Genomic DNA, 15,748 nt, shown 5'->3' on the forward strand with positions numbered 1-15,748 from the left:
GCCCAGCTGGAATGTAGGAGTACTCCATTATTAAAGCTCTGTCGAGGGAGGAATGGCTGCCTGCAGACACTTGAGCTCCTACCAAAGATTGTCTATCTTTTTTTTTGGCTTCTCAGCACAATCTGAAAGTACCTGATTTGGATGCTGGAAAAATAAATGCACAGGTTCAAGACACCATTCCCTATAAATCAAATGAGGCACTCTTACTAAACTGAGTCTCTTCAGCTCTTCTCTGAATTCTCCACATGTCAGCATAGAATTGCCTCAATCTTCCTACCTCGACTTTGCACTCATAAACTTCAGTCTCATTTCTGACAGGTTTTATTTACTTGAAACTATCTTGTATTGTTGTTTAACATTTTTTTAATTTACTTTTTTCTATTCACAAAAGTAAATATGTACTCATTGCAAAAATTACTTGATTTGGAAACTAAGAAAAAAGGTTAAAGAAGAAAATGTGTGACCTGTCCTCTCATCAATGTTAACATTTTAGCCTAGTCTTTTTCCTCTTATGCACATTTTAATTTTAAAACATAGCTGGGATCCTACTGTGTAAATGGTATAGTTTTCTGATATTTTTAACTATTATAGCTTGAGAATTTTCTTATATAATTAAAATTATCTTACTTTTGATAGCTGCCTGAAATTTCATAATTGTAGATGTTATATTTTTCTTTGTGTATATCTCCTACATTGATTGCTTAACTCTTTATAACAAAAATTTCCCGGTCTCTGTATATATATGCCTATAGTCACAAGAAAAAAAGGAAGGAAAAAGGCTAAAATTTATACAAAGAAAAAAGTTATATAATTCTTAATTCAAGATTTCTGCTTATACTTCTGCTGTGAAACATATATGTAGTTTGATTAAGAAATATAAAATTTTATTTTGACAGTGATTATGTGAAGTATTTATGTATGTTTAAAGGAAAGAAATAGAGAGCTATTTTACTTATCACTTAAGGGCTTCTGAGTTAGGTAGAGTTTTCCCTTTTTATTAACAAAATTAATACATATTTATAAGGGCAAATAATTGGAGAAATATAGAATATAAAAAATATAAGCGTATCTTTTTCCGTCCCGCTACCAAAAAGGAAATAGTTTTCTATGGCATATATGTTATACACTTCATGTACTTATATCTTTTAAGAGAATTACACAATTCGTAGTGTTCTACATTTGCTAAGTTAATATTAATAACACCTTTCCATATATTTACATATTCAATATTTCAGATATTTTTATATTTTTCTTATTTTATTATATTAAGTAGAACTCCCAGAATAATACTGTATAATAACAATTATAGTGGGCTTCTTTGTCTAGACACATAAAGGGCCCTTTGCATTAGTATGCTCAATATATTATCACCTGTTTACTGAGCAGAAAGGAGGATGCTTTGGTAGTGGAGAACAGTTTTTCACTCTTCCACAAATGTATCTCATGCCTGCCACAATTTTCACCATAGCATCTGCTGAGTCTATACCATCATCTAGGGATCAGCAAGTTCTCAGTGCCAAAACCTGTTCTCCCATGATATTGCAGGTGGTGACATGATCTGTTAAGGACTTCCCTAATGGATACCATTTGTGATTTTTTTCCTTTTGCTAATGTTGTCTCTATTCTCTGATCCCTTAGCATATCCCTGGGTACATCAACAACCTGAGATCCACACAATGTTCTGCAAATTTTAAAGGCAAATTCTATCGAATCAAAGAAATAATAATTCCTACTTTATGTAAAATGTCCCTCCATGTGTCAACTTAAAATAGAGAGGATCTAAAATAATGAAGAATCTTAACTTAGCAAAAGGAAATTCAATAGAAGTCAATAGATGTGAGAGTGGTGACAGTGGAAACTGGAAACAAACTAAAATATTGAAGTTGTAAGCACTTATACCTGCCCAATTATAAACTGATGCTTTTAGCTTTGAATTATTCTGTTTGAAATGCATATTTTTAATCTTTCTGTCCATGGAGGAAAGAAATGTCTTCCAGGAGTTGGGGGCAGGAAAGGGTATTCTGATCTTGAAATAATGTGACAATATTTCCAAAATGTGTTTGCTCTAAAAGATGCCTTCTAAGCAAATATTTGAAAATAGGGACTTCCCTGGCGGTCCAATGGTTAAGACTTCGCCTTCCAATGTAGGGGGTGCGGGTATTTTTATTTATTTATTTATTTATTTTGCGGTACGCAGGCCTCTCACTGTTGTGGCCTCTTCCGTTGCGGAGCACAGGCTCCGGACGCGCAGGCTCAGCGGCCATGGCTCACGGGCCCAGCCGCTCCGCGGCATGTGGGACCTTCCCGGACCGGGGCACGAACCCGTGACCCCTGCATCGGCAGGTGGACTCTCAACCACTGCGCCACCAGGGAAGCCCGGGGGTGCGGGTTTGATCCCCGTTCGGGGAGCTAAAAGCCCACATGCCTTGCAGCCAAAAAACTAAAACATAAAAAAACAGAAGCAACATCGTAACAAATTAAAGACTTAAAAAAATTTTTTTTTTAAGAAAATAGTTGCGAACATGAAATTTCCATTCATAAATATGAGACACTCCGTTTTGAAACTTATTTCCTGAAGAGTGCATTTTGACCGGAACGAATGTGTGAGTTATATGTGTGAAAAGCTGAGAAATTGTAAATATTATCAGTTCTGGTTAAATGTGTGATTTGCCTGTGAAAACATTTTTTTACTATCAGCTTTGTGTATCCCAAAATGAACTATAGTTCTCAAGCATACTGAAGTAATATGGACATCATTCGAGGAAAGTAAAATGCCATCCTGACTTAAATCATGTCTAAAGTCGTGACTTTTTTTCAGGATAGTTTTTCATGAATTTTCCCTTTCAGAGATAAGTATGATCTTGATAAACTGAATCAAGCAACATATCAGGGAGAAAAATAAAGATACTTAAAACAAAATATACCCAAATAATTATCAAGAAGTTTCTCCCACATGGGACTTCCCTGGTGGTCCAGTGGTTAAGACGCCATGCTTCCAGTGCAGGGGGCACAGGTTCGATCCCTGGTCAGGGAACTAAGATCCCACATGCTGCACAACATGGCCTAAAAAAAGAAAAAGAAATTTCTCCTACATATAAATTCTAGAGGGAGAGACAAGGATGGATGGGGTCTTTTCAGCCAGTCAAAAATTCTACCTAGAAACTGATGCTTCAGAATCAGGAAGGAGAGGGAATCTATCACAACTCCCATTTAAGTCCAATTCCTGTATGAGGTTTCTTGAATTAATTTGTACAATTCCAAGTTTGGCAACTTTTATTCTAAATGTTTTGTTTTAAATCCAAAAGTATAGTGGTAAAAGTATATAATATAATAGAACTGCAAGATGTATTATCTCTCAATTTGGGCATTTCCTTATTTGATGTTGCTAATTAAAATAGAAAAATGTTTATTGGTAAAATAAGTCATTTATGAGCCTTAATTCTTAAAGATGGCCATATGTTTTATCTCTGTCAAAATCAAGAAAATTATTACAGAAGATGCATTTGGGGGATATGAAAAGGGCATGTTTTAATCCATGCAAAGAGTCAGTTATTTCTTTTCTTTTTTTTTTCTTGGTCGCGCCGCGTGGCATGTGGGATCTTAGTTCCCCAAGCAGGGATCGAACCTGTGCCCCCTGCAGTGGAAGCGCTGAGTTTAACCACTGGACCGCCAGGGAATCCCTAAGAGTCAGTTATTATACTTAAGCTGAAACGACTTAAATTTCTTATGAACAAAGTTTTCTAAATGTTCTCTATTTGCTTTTTTTTTTTTTTTTTTTTGCGGTATGCGGGACTCCCACCGTTGTGGCCTCTCCCGTCGCGGAGCACAGGCTCCGGACGCGCAGGCCAAGCGGCCATGGCTCACGGGTCCAGCCGCTCCGCGGCATGTGGGATCTTCCCGGACCGGGGCACAAACCCGTGTCCCCTGCATCGGCAGGCGGACTCCCAACCACTGCACCACCAGGGAAGCCCCTCTATTTGCTTTTAAACAAAAAAGCGATAATGTCTGGCTTGATATCTGGAGAACTAAATGTAAATGATAACACGAGATAATAACGGAAATATCTTTTGAGGAGCGATTTTGTGAAGATCAGTTGGATTTGTAGATATTGTTCTACACAAAGTTGCTCATTTAAGTTTTCAGAAATGTAATTTTATTTCTTTCTCTAATAATTTTAGTATGATTTGATTGTGTTTTAATGTTATATTAATTTAGTTCTAACTTGACATTCCTAACTGTTTTTTGGAAATTTATGAAATATAACATTCAGGTAGAAATATGTGTGTATGTGTGTGTACATATATATAATATATGTGTGTATATGTATATATACATGTGTGTATGTGTGTGTGTTCATCCGTATGTAGATGGATATATCTGTGTGTATAGACATCAATAGAGAGTTCTCCAAAGGTCTCCCTAGAAACTGGAATTCAACTAAGGTAAATATTAAAATGTTTTAAAATGTTTGTGTGTGTGTGTGTGTGTGTGTGTGTGTGAAAAAAGTAAGCAGGATCAAGTTATGACTCTAAGGAAAAGTTGTCTATACTTTAACCCCCCAAAATTGTAAAAGCTGGGGAATTTAAGGTAAAACTCCATTAATAAGGGTTCGTCTGTTTTATCTATGAGCTACTATTCTCTGTTAGTTGCACGAGAATGCCATCTGAGGAGCTAAATGCTCTGGCTTCATGATCCTTAGTGTTTCCCTGGATGAGGTTATATTTTTCTTTAATTTTCAGAGATATTTGTATTACATTCAGATGATCGGAACACCCTGTTTGGATCTATACTCTATAAAATCAATTTTAAGTTTCTTAAACCATCACGCGAGAGGGAAATGGTGCATATTTGTTACATGATGTCCCATATTTGCACTGTGTATTTTTCTCCTCATCTTATCCTTTTGGAAAAAATCCTAAAGTAGGAAAGAGAAACATAAATGCAAACTCTGTGCATCTTTGATGAAACTAGGAAACATCTGAAAGCCCAAACCACAAATAGGAAGTGCTGCCAATAGCAGTGAGGATCAAAGCAAGGATGGTCACAACTGCAAGTCACAAAGACGCACGCACAGAGCTGGCAGAACACACAGTGAGTGGGCACGTCCAGAAGTGCAGAAGAAACATAATTTAGTTTGTAGTAATGAGAACAGAGTCCATGGGCTGCAGGCCTGAGCTTCTTTGAAATGAGTTTGATGCTTATACAAGTAGAACTTGCAGAGCTGACCAAGAAATCAAACAGACCACCATCCTGCAGCAAGTAATTTCAGGGAGGAGAAGGAAAACTCTGCGTTGTTAATTGCTAAAGAAAAGAGAAAAAGTCACACTGAAAACTCTGTGTCATAAGGAGAATTCCTGCTAGCCTGGACCATTGCCCTGGCTCATTTACCATACAGTGAATCTCCTCCAAATACAGTCCAGAAGAAATCATCTCTTTCAATGATAAGCAATAGTTTTAAAAATTGTACTGAACTTAGTGAATGGATAAAGAAGATGTGGCACATATATACAATGGAATATTACTCAGCCATAAAAAGGAACAAAATTGAGTCATTTGTAGAGACATGGATGGACCTAGAGACTGTCACACAGAGTGAAGTCAGAAACAGAAAAACAAATACCATATATTAACACATATATATGGAACCTAGAAAAATGGTACTGATGAACCTAGTGGCAGTGCAGGAATAGAGACGCAGACGTAGAGAACAGACTTGTGGACACGGGGGGGAAGGGGAGGCCTGGACGAATTGAGAGAGTAGCATTGACAGATATACACTAGTATAGGTAAAATAGATAGCTAGTGGGGAGCTGCTGTATAGCACAAGGAGATTGACTGTGCTCCTGTGATGGGGAGGGTGGGAGGGAGGCTCAAGAGGGGGGAGATATGGGGATATATGTATACGTATAGCTGATTCACTTTGTTGTACAGCAAAAACTAACACAACATTGTAAAGCAATTATACTCCAATAAAGATATATAAAAAACAAAATTGAACAGAACTTAAATAGAGTTACCCTAAAAAAAAGGAGGAAAGAAACTAGAAAATTAGATGGGAAGCTCCTTCCTCCATTAAAAATTTTTTTTCTTCCAGTTTTGTTGAGACATAATTAACATATAGCACTGTATACGTTTAGCATAATGATTTGACTTGCATACATCATGAGATGATTATCACAATAAGTTTAGTGAACATCCATCGTCTCATAGAGATGCAAAGTTAAAGAAATAGAAAAAAATTTTTTTTCTTTGTGATGAGACCTCTTAAGATTTACTCTTAACAACTTTCAACTATAACACGCAGCAGTGTCAATTATATTGATCACGTTGTACACTACATCCCTAGTATTATTTAACTTATAACTGGAAGTTTGTACCTTTTGACCACCTTCATCCAATTCCCATGCCCCGCACCCCCCGGCCTCTGGTAACCACATTTTTAATTACATTTTACAACTGTGTTGTGTAATTAATATATTAACATCATATATTAAAACGTTTCTTTTACCTAAAAGTTCTTTTTTTTTTCTTCTGATTTTAAAAAAACTAAAGCATTGTCATGGGCCCAGAAAGGATTGTGGGCCCCAGGTACTGTCTCTACTAAGCCTTAGTCTGCCTGGGAGGAGGCAACAGCGCTCCGACGAAAGACAACAAACAAGGTTCAGCTGTGCGCCAGCTCCTCGAGGGCAGGTTCTTGTTCATTCTTGTGTCCCTAGCACCTCAATGGAATAAATTTGCTTATTCTCCAAATATTCAGTACCTACTCTGTGACAGGTCCTGCACTAAGTGCTGAGGATACAAGGATAAGATGCTGCCCTCGCCCTTCATGTTGGTTTCACCGCCAATGAGACTGTATCTATTAGGAATCTTTCAGCTGCAGGGGAAAATCAAATACATCAAAAAAACTAAAACTAGGGTTAAACAAAAAGCATATTTATTAGTTCACATAAATGAAAACGTCCATGGTAAACCTCGTTTCGGGATTGACTGAATTTAGGGATCAAGTGACCATAACAAAACAACAGTGAAAGTTAAGCTCTCATATGCCTGGCACAATTCTGAGCCTTTTACATGTACCCACCCATTTAACTCACAACAAACCTGCATGGTAGGTAGTATGATCAGCTCCATTTTGCCCAGGAGAAAAGTGCAGTATTCAACTTCTCTCCGGTTCTCTGTTCTGCCTTCCAGACTGTAGGGTTTCTTCTCAAATCCTCCTAGTGGACCCAAATTTATTAGTTATTTATGAGAGAAAATTTCACAAGAATTACTAAGAAAGAATATGCAGGACTTGGCGACTCATTGGATGCCGGGATTTCAGCGGGTGGTGAAATTCAGGTCTTTGACTGTAACACTTTCTAAGGTGATTGTAACACTTTCTAAGGTGATTAACGGAGGAGAATCGTGACTTTTGAGAAAAGAGGAGCAGTTTTAAATGTGTTCAATTTAGTGTGTCAATCAGACACTCAGATGACTAGTTTTTATTATATATCAGGTCATTCCAAAAAGTCACTTGAGAAACTTACATACTAAGAAATAATACAACAGGATAGAAAAAAAAAATAAAAGAGGAAATCAGGTTAGAGGGAACGACTCCTCTGTAATTACTGCCACCCTACTGGATAAAAGGTCCCATTTCTGGGGCTCTTATAGGACCTTATATTTCTCTCATTATAACACCTATTTAAAACTTTATTACAATTCGCAGCTTAATATAAGTTCCAGTTTAATATAAGTTCCATGAGAGCAGCACTCCTGTCTGTGTCATACACCATCCATCCCCATCACCTAGCACAAGGAATATCAAGTGAATGAATGAATACATGAAAAACTTTATTTAATCCTCCTAACAGACAGACCTGAAAAAAGAGAATTCCCATTCACCAGCAATAAAGTTCAGCTGTGAAGAAGATGCTTTTTCCATGTACTTTGCCATCTCTCTATTTAACATGGATACAAATGAACTAAAACAATTCGCCAAAGAAAGGCCAAGATTGGAAGGAACATATCACAAGGAATGACTGAATAAAAGCAGCGATGTTTAGCCTAAGGAAGAGATGGTGGGAGAAATCCTACATAAGTCAGTCCTGTGTGCCCTGCTGGAGCTGGACTCCAAGGACACGCACATCATAAAAATAAAGGAATTTTGGTGTACAGATGTTGCAGAAGTGAGGCCAACTGCCACATATGGGAAACCATAAAGACATATTGTGATCTTACAAAGTTTCCTATCAAAGTTGTCCAAAAATAGAGTTGCCTAAGAGGCAGTGAGTTCCTTGTCACTGGACTTTTTCAAATGTAAGCCAGCTAAGGATAGGCTGTCAAATGGTAAAGGATGTTTAAGTGTTGGAAATGCAGGTGGATTCAATGGCTTTCTAGTTCTCTTCAATGCGGAAGTTATATGATTCAACTCTCAGTAAAGGGAAGTCAAAAGGATCTCCAGTACTTAACAGAGGAAGACACTTCCTACCAGGAATGTAGTCTTACCCATGCAGGAGGAATATCACAGCAGAAAAAAAGCAGGCAGGTTGGATAATTATCCCTGCCCATTATCTTCATCCTGTTTTCACTATTCCTTTTTTTTTTTTTTTTTCTGCTTTGGTTCTTCATTGCTGTGCGCGGCTTTCTCTAGTTGCAGTGAGCAGGGGTTACTCTTCGTTGTGGTGTACGGGCTTCTCACTGCGGTGGCTTCTCTTGTTGCACAGCACGGGCTCTAGGCCCACGGGCTTCAGTAGTTGTGGCACGTGGGCTCAGTAGTTGTGACTCGTGGGCTCTAGAGCGCAGACTCAGTAGTTGTGGTGCACAGGCTTCGTAGTTGTGGCGCACGGGCTTAGTTGCTCCATGGCATGTGGGATCTTCCCGGACCAGGGCTCAAACCCATGTCCCCTGCATTGGCAGGTAGACTCTTAACCACTGAGCCACCAAGGAAGCCCTATTCTGTTTCTTTACACTTTAAGATCTTACTTCAGTTTCCCATGTAGACTTTCTTGCAGGATGGAAAATGTTCTGACTAGCTAGCTAGATTATTCTAGTTCACTTACCAGTTAGACTTCTCAGGGAAATTAATGAATTCAGCACTCAAGTTAATCAGTGTTTTCTGAATAGGTCATTGCTGATTAATCCCTTTCAGCCTATTCATGCCGGAACACATAATAAATTTGCATTTCTGACCTTAAAAACTGAGAATGAGTCTCTGAATTTTGGTAATCCACCAGTGTGCCTCCCCCCTGGTTAAGGCAGCCACCTAAATGCCACATATGCTGGATGACAAGTTGGATCTCTGTGTCAGTGTCCCCATTCCCTTTAGTTCATAGTAATAGTAATAATAATGATAGCAGCGACAATGAAGAATGCAATGTCACGAAGAGAACTATTAAAAAATGAAGTCGCTTTTGTTTTAACTTGATTTTTATTATTTGCTGCGGTAGAAGCATCAGGAAGGAATAAAAAGTAACACCCATCAAAGTTAGCCAAGCCTTTGGATTCCTAGGGGTCAGGGTCCAGGATCTCTGAGCCTTCGTGTGCTTCCCAATGATCTATCAAGCTATTTTATGTGAGAAACATGCATTTGAGCTCTCAGTTTTGTGCGGGGGTTGAAAGGGGGAAATTGGATTTCCAAGGATTTGAAATGCAACAAGGATTTATTCTTCTTTGGGGACAGAGAACTGAGCCTGTTCAGACCAGCCCCTCAGTGATGGCAAAACCTTGAAATGAGTGGTTGCTGGGAAGCTGAATGGTCTGTGCACTAAGGTTTGGAAGCCTGGAGGAGGAGCCCTGAATTTCTCCAGAGGAAATGGAGCAACTGCAGAGCCACCCTCCATGGAAAGACCTCTGGTTCAGGGCACAGAGCTTGACAGGCCGACCTCTGGGTTGTAGGATGAGGCACCGACCAGGACACTGGTACCCCAACAGTGACATCGTGTGGCTATAAGGAGCAATAGCAGCAGAGATATACAGTCTGAGAGACACTGAGACGGTGTGAACCCCCTGGTATAACTGCACAATCTAAGGAAGTGGAAGAGCCCTAAAGTGACTGGAAACAGACTTCCTACCAACTGTAGCAGGTAGGGGCTTGGCCTCTTCTAATTGAGTCCATAGAAATTTATTTAAAACGTCACTGTTGAACTCTGGTCCCACTTTAAGTCTCCAACGTCCTCATTTAAAGCACTCATCCTCCCCAGTAATTATCTGTATCCTTAGTGTTTTCTTTTCTTCAGAGCCCATAACCAGAAGGCCCTTCTAGTTCATACATTTACTTGTTTTTATCTGGCTTATAAGTTTACTTCTTTATTGCCTGTCTTCCCCTTACTAGAATTTAAGTCCACGGAGGCTGGGATCTTGTCATTCTTGTGTGTCACTGTATTCCCAGCTCTTAAAATAGTGCCTGGCAGACCCTCGGGGTTCAGGAAATATTTGTCAAATGAGTGGACGAATGGATTATATACCTGAAACAAACTATGTTCCACGTACTGTGCTAGGCACTTAACATCATTTAATCCTCGTATCAGCCCAGTAGGGGCTATCACCATCCCTTTGAATAGCTGAGGGAACTACGAACCCAAATCATTAACCACTGAGCTCTACTGCCCCTCACCATTCCTGTTTCCCATCCCTCTAGTTACCTTTTCCAAGAACATCCCCTCCCTTTCCTCCTTCAGGTTAGGTTGTGTCCCTTTCCCCTTTCCTCTCAAAATAACCTAGGTATAACTATCACTGCACTTACATCAGTCATTATATGTTTGTATCTCCCTACACTCCGAGGTCCTTGAGTACCTCAGAAGGGATTGTCCTCTTGGTGTTCACGAGAGATACTATAGGGCCTGGAACACAATAGGTACTCAAAGTATTTTTATACAACAATGACTGCATGAACGGGTGGATGACCACACTCCTATCCCGAGCCAACCCCCTCCCACTTCTCCTTTTTTCTGTGATGCTCGCGAGGGCCTACTGTGCACCAGGCATGGGGAATACAGAAATGAATAAGACAGTCTCTACTGCAAAGGAGCCACAGTCTGGTGGAGCTGGGGTGGTGGCGGGAGAGTAATGGCAAACAATCACCATTAGTGCAGTTAGCGCTGAAGCGTGCAGGTGGTGCTAGGAAGAGAAGCATCTGGCCCTAAAACAGGGGTACCTTGCTGCCTTTTGTAGGACAGTAGAGATGAGAGTGGGAGCACACGGCTCATCGTGATTCAGTAGTAGAATGAGGGGAAGTGGCAAGAGGTGAGGCTACAAAAACGGGCAGGTACCAGCTCATGAAGGGCCTTGAAGGTAACATTCAAGAACTTGGACTTTATTCTGAAGGTGATGGGGAACTATTGAAGGGTCTGGATCAGGAAGGTGATGTGATCAGATTGGCAGTTCAAATAATGGTCAGATGAAAGACGAAGCCTAAAATAGAGCAGCAGCAATGGGTATTAAGAAAAGAGAAGAGATCAGAGTTATCAGCAGGATAACTGTTTCCATGTGGTAGGGGAAGGAGAGAAAGGAGGAGCCAGTGAAGACTCCCAGGTTTCTGGATGGATGATGGTGCCATTCGCTGGTAAAGAAAACACAGGAGGAGGAGCAGTTTTGAATGATACATAGTAAGTGCTCAATAAATAGCTGTTGAATTGAACTTAATTAAAAGGTAGAAGACACACTGCTTCTTTTGGATGCATTTGGAGTTTGGATTCCTTTTCAAATACAGCTCAAGACAGTGGTCTAGGGGGTATGTGGCCCATTGGACAGCCTCAGCAGTGGGAGTTAATGGAAGAATACTCAGAATGAGAAGAGGGCTAAGAACAGAATCTCAGAAAACCCAACTTTTAAGAGGCGGTAGAGGAAGAAGAGACTAAGGGGAAAACCACAAGTTGACATTTATTGAGCACCTACAGCAAGGGACCGTACTAGATGTTGGGAAAAAATTATGATTGTATGTCCCGAGGAGGAAAGTGCCGAAGGAGCAAGTAGCCAGAAGGATGTGTCTATGTGCCACTGGGGGAGAGCCCAGGATTCAGTGCAAACTGGAGAAATCACACAATGATCTGTTGGAAATGGAAGCCACACTCCAGGTGCCAGCGTCTGTCTTATTCCTTGCATCGCCTTTCCCCCACCCCTTCACATGGAGTCCGGATTAGGCGCCATGACTTTTATTGACGGTGAGTGTAAGCAGGTGTGAGCGGCTGCTCTTTTAAAGGACACAGGGCGCTGGGCTTAAGAAGCCAGGAAGGGAGGGCCAGTGCTGGGCTGTGGATGCAGGAGTCACTCCTTATTTGGGCGGGAACGCTGCATCCTCAGAGGGAGATTTATTTCGGGGCTAGGCATCGGCGCGGGGGAGGCAGGCAGCACCAGCCATTAGGCCGCACTCTCTATTTGGAGCACAGCCGCTGCTGCTTCGGCAGCCCTAGGTCTCCCGGGATCTTCCTCGGCATCCTGCGGAGGTTCTGGTTCCTGCTTAGACTCCGACTCAGGCTGGGCTTCCGGCTGGCCCTCAGTGCTCCGGCCAGGCCCAAGGCGAGGAGGCTTAACGGGCGTGGGGGATGGCGCTGCAGGCCCTTTCCGGCCCGAGAAGGCCCTTCGCAAGCTATGCACCAACCCGGCGCGCCGCAGCCGCAGCGCCCTGGACTCCACGGGCTCCTCCTCGTCTGAGCTCTCCCCACCTTCGCCCTCTGGCTGCTGTGGGCCAGGTTCGGCCTGGTCCGCCGGGCCTAAGGGCTCCGGCGCCTTCTGGAAGGCCTTGGCCGGGATTTCAGCCTCCTCCTGCAAGTGATGGACACAGCACTGGCCCTGGCAGCCCCCTATCCCGCACCAGCCTGAGCCTCCCTCCTCAATGACACCAGGGGAACCCACCCCACCCTTAGCCTCCGCAGCCGCGTATGGGAAAGAAAAGGCAGGCGTGGGAAAGGGGGGCGTGGGTTGGAGGGAGGTGGGGAGACCTAGGGCAGGGGAACTGCAGAAGTTTGTGGAACCCGGTTAGCGACATGAGACAGGATGGTAGCCGCAGGGGCAAGAACAGGAGGAGGGGGCGAACTGTCTCGGGATGCACTTCCGCCACCGTTCTTTTCATCTGGGGATGGGCTGGGACTTGGAGCAACTGCTGTGGACGTGGCTGGGCGTGGCCTGGGCGGGCTTTGATTGGCTGGGTTCAGGGGTGTGAGGGAAGGCTGGGGCTCGGTGGTGGGAAGCGCGCGAGGGCCTGGAAGTGGTTTCCACGAGACCGGAGGAGGGTAGGGTCAGGAATGTGGGTGTGGTAGGCGGATGGGAGGGGGAGCCCCCAGGTGGTGGCCCGCGGGAAAGGCCCCGATCAGGGGACGCCTGAGGTCACTGACCTTGAAAAGCAGAACGTGGAGCTTCCCGCGCGCCACCAGCAGCCCGTGGTTGGCCTCCAGCCGCTGCACCTGGGCGGCTCGGCGCACTGCGCGCTCCTGGGCGGCATCGGCGTGCGAGCCCACGCGCTCAGCCTTGGCCAGCAGCTGCGCCAGCGCGTTGCTCGTGGTGTCGTGGCTGCGACTCAGCGCGCCCAGGCGGCTCTGGATGCGACGCACGGAGCCCGCCAGGCCGCCCTGCCTCTGAGCCAGGCCCCCCTGCCGCTCGCGCAGCGCCTCCAGCATGGTGGCCAGCTTCTCCAGCAGGGTCACCACCGTGACGGCGTGCACCGGGCCCCTAGCCGGCGCTCCGGGAACAGGCCCCGGCTCCAGCGCGCTCTCCCCCATGCTCCCCGACTGCCCTGCCTGGCTCTCCCTGAAGCCGCCGGCTGCGCTCTGGGCTGGGGCCGCCTTCCCCGGCTCCTCCCCAGCTCCGGCCGTGACTCAGGCAGGCGGAGTTGGCCTTCCCGGGCGGCGGGAGGGAAAGCGGGAGGCGGGATGTTCGTGGTGGGGTCCTTCGGAAGCGCTCCCCCTTTCCGCCGCCCCGCCCCGGAGACCCGCGGGGAAGCAGGTTGGCCCGGGATCCGCCCCACCCCGCCCGGCAAACTCTCTGGCTCTGAGTGTGAGTTCCCTCCCCTACTCCAATTCCCTAGTGTGCCTCTTTCTGGAAAGTACTCTCCCCACTGCAGAGGGCGAGCCATGGAAAATTTTGCTGTTCGCATCGAGTGGGCAGAGAAACTATGTTAGCAAAGCAAAGGGGTAACCAAAGGGCCTCCGCAGCCTCCTGCCCTGGCCTCCCACGCTTCAAAGTGTTGCGTTTGCGCCCCACGCTGGGCGCGGTAGACTGGGAGGTTCTTGGATATTCCGCTACCAACCTAAGACTGTTTAAGCCTGAGGCCTCGCTTTGGGACCCAGCAGGCCCCGCAGTGTGGACAGAGGAGGGGCGGAGGGAGTGAGGAGGCATCCTCTGGTATTTCCCTAATAGTCTCCACCAGGGTTTGGCCACAGGCCTCATTTCCTGCTTCTCTAGTTCCTCCTGTTGTGTAGCATTACCCTGCTTTCTTTCTTCTAGTTCTTTCCCTCTCTTTCTTTAAGCCCATCAGAGCCTAGGTCCTGCACCCCAAGCTTGGAGGGCAGGCAGGACACCTCTTCCTGTGAAACCTTTAAAAGTGTTAGAGTAGGTTCTGTTATGTCTTTGTTCTTCTGGAGGCTAGTTGTGGCTCCCACCTGATGTTTTTTAAATTTTCTTTGGAAATAGGTGAGAATATCTGCTGAGAGTGAAGAAGATTTAAAATGGCTGCCTGGAGGGGGAGAGAGTGAACATAGAGGATCCAGTTAATGATGTGGGTAATGGATTCATTATGTCATCAGTTTGGAAAACCCCACGCCTTGTCTCTAGCAGTACTTGGTGAACTGATGGTAGGCACAGAAATTCAAGCAATGCATTCATCATGATGAAGTCTCTCCTTCTGCTTCTCCTCACCCAATCTCTGAGGGCCACTTGATGACTGTGGAAGAAACTGTCATTCAGGGGAGAGTTACGTGGGTCCGAAAAGACCTGAGGTCCGATTTACACAGAAGTACAGCAGAGGATGAGCAGTTATTGCCAGAAATCTGGTGATGCTAAGTTAATGACCAAATTCTACAAATACAAGTTCATGTAGCCTGACCCCCTCAGCCCCTTGGGGGCCTAATGGGAATCACCATCTCCTCCAGTGGATCTATATTTGCTCAGAGAGACCCATCAGGATGTGCCAGTTAAAATACTTTCAAACTAAGGGAACAGAGAACCCAATTTAAAAGTTCTTAAACACAGGAAATCCAATTCAAACATAATTGAAAAAGACCATGGTAGAGTGATGCTTAAGTGTGGGTCAGTCACAGCTCTCTCAACTATGCCCTCTACAGGTGTCAGCTTCATTTCCAGACGGGGAACAGGGTGGTTACAGCAGTTCCAGGCCGCACATCTCTGTACAAGATCAAGAGAAAAGAGGGGACCATCTTAAAATTTAGAACATTTATTTCCCAGAGGCCCCCAAGAAGTTTTCCAGTTGCCTTCCACTGAATTACATGGCCACGCCAGAACCAAGTTCTATGGCTCTGCATTGGTGGGCTTAAGCATAAGTTCCTTAACCCATCACTGACAAGAGAGCTGATAATTACCTTTTGGCAAAGTAGGCCCACTTCTACAGCAGGGTAGGGTCACCTTGCCTAGGTGCACATGGGTGGTTTGGGCGGAAGAGTGGTTATCTATGTATAACATCTGAGTACTGCTAAGGATAGATAGTCAATCAAAAATATCTGCTACAGGAAGCCTATGAAAGAATCACTAGCCTTGAGGATTGGTACTAAAGAAGCCCAAAGCATTTGGAAACAAGAACTATATGGATAGATATTTTTCA

General features: G+C 44.0%; 1 protein-coding gene and 1 non-coding gene across 3 annotated transcripts; one reads left to right on the top strand and one right to left on the bottom strand.

Annotated features, from left to right (window-relative positions):
- The first annotated feature begins 2,961 nt into the window (after positions 1–2,961).
- On the top strand, positions 2,962–3,034 carry TRNAW-CCA (transfer RNA tryptophan (anticodon CCA)). Its single transcript has one exon. It is a non-coding gene; the product is annotated as a tRNA-Trp (tRNA).
- Positions 3,035–9,392: 6,358 nt separating this feature from the next.
- CAVIN3 (caveolae associated protein 3) lies at positions 9,393–13,868 on the bottom strand. Of its 2 annotated transcripts, XR_009520389.1 has the most exons (3): positions 13,311–13,868; positions 12,140–12,741; positions 9,393–9,649 (listed from the first exon to the last, which is right to left on the bottom strand). XR_009520389.1 is itself a non-coding variant. In XM_060018407.1 (2 exons), exons 1-2 carry the CDS (start codon positions 13,692–13,694, stop codon positions 12,337–12,339), a joined length of 789 nt encoding a protein of 262 aa, XP_059874390.1. In that variant the 5' UTR covers positions 13,695–13,868; the 3' UTR covers positions 11,491–12,336. The 2 variants fall into 2 exon arrangements, 1 of the variants encoding a protein (XP_059874390.1); XM_060018407.1 differs by lacking the exon at positions 9,393–9,649 and having other exon boundaries at positions 11,491–12,741.
- Positions 13,869–15,748: the final 1,880 nt, after the last annotated feature.

Source organism: Delphinus delphis, chromosome 8 (assembly GCF_949987515.2).
Source record: "Delphinus delphis chromosome 8, mDelDel1.2, whole genome shotgun sequence".
Classification (NCBI taxonomy): Eukaryota; Metazoa; Chordata; class Mammalia; order Artiodactyla; family Delphinidae; genus Delphinus; species Delphinus delphis.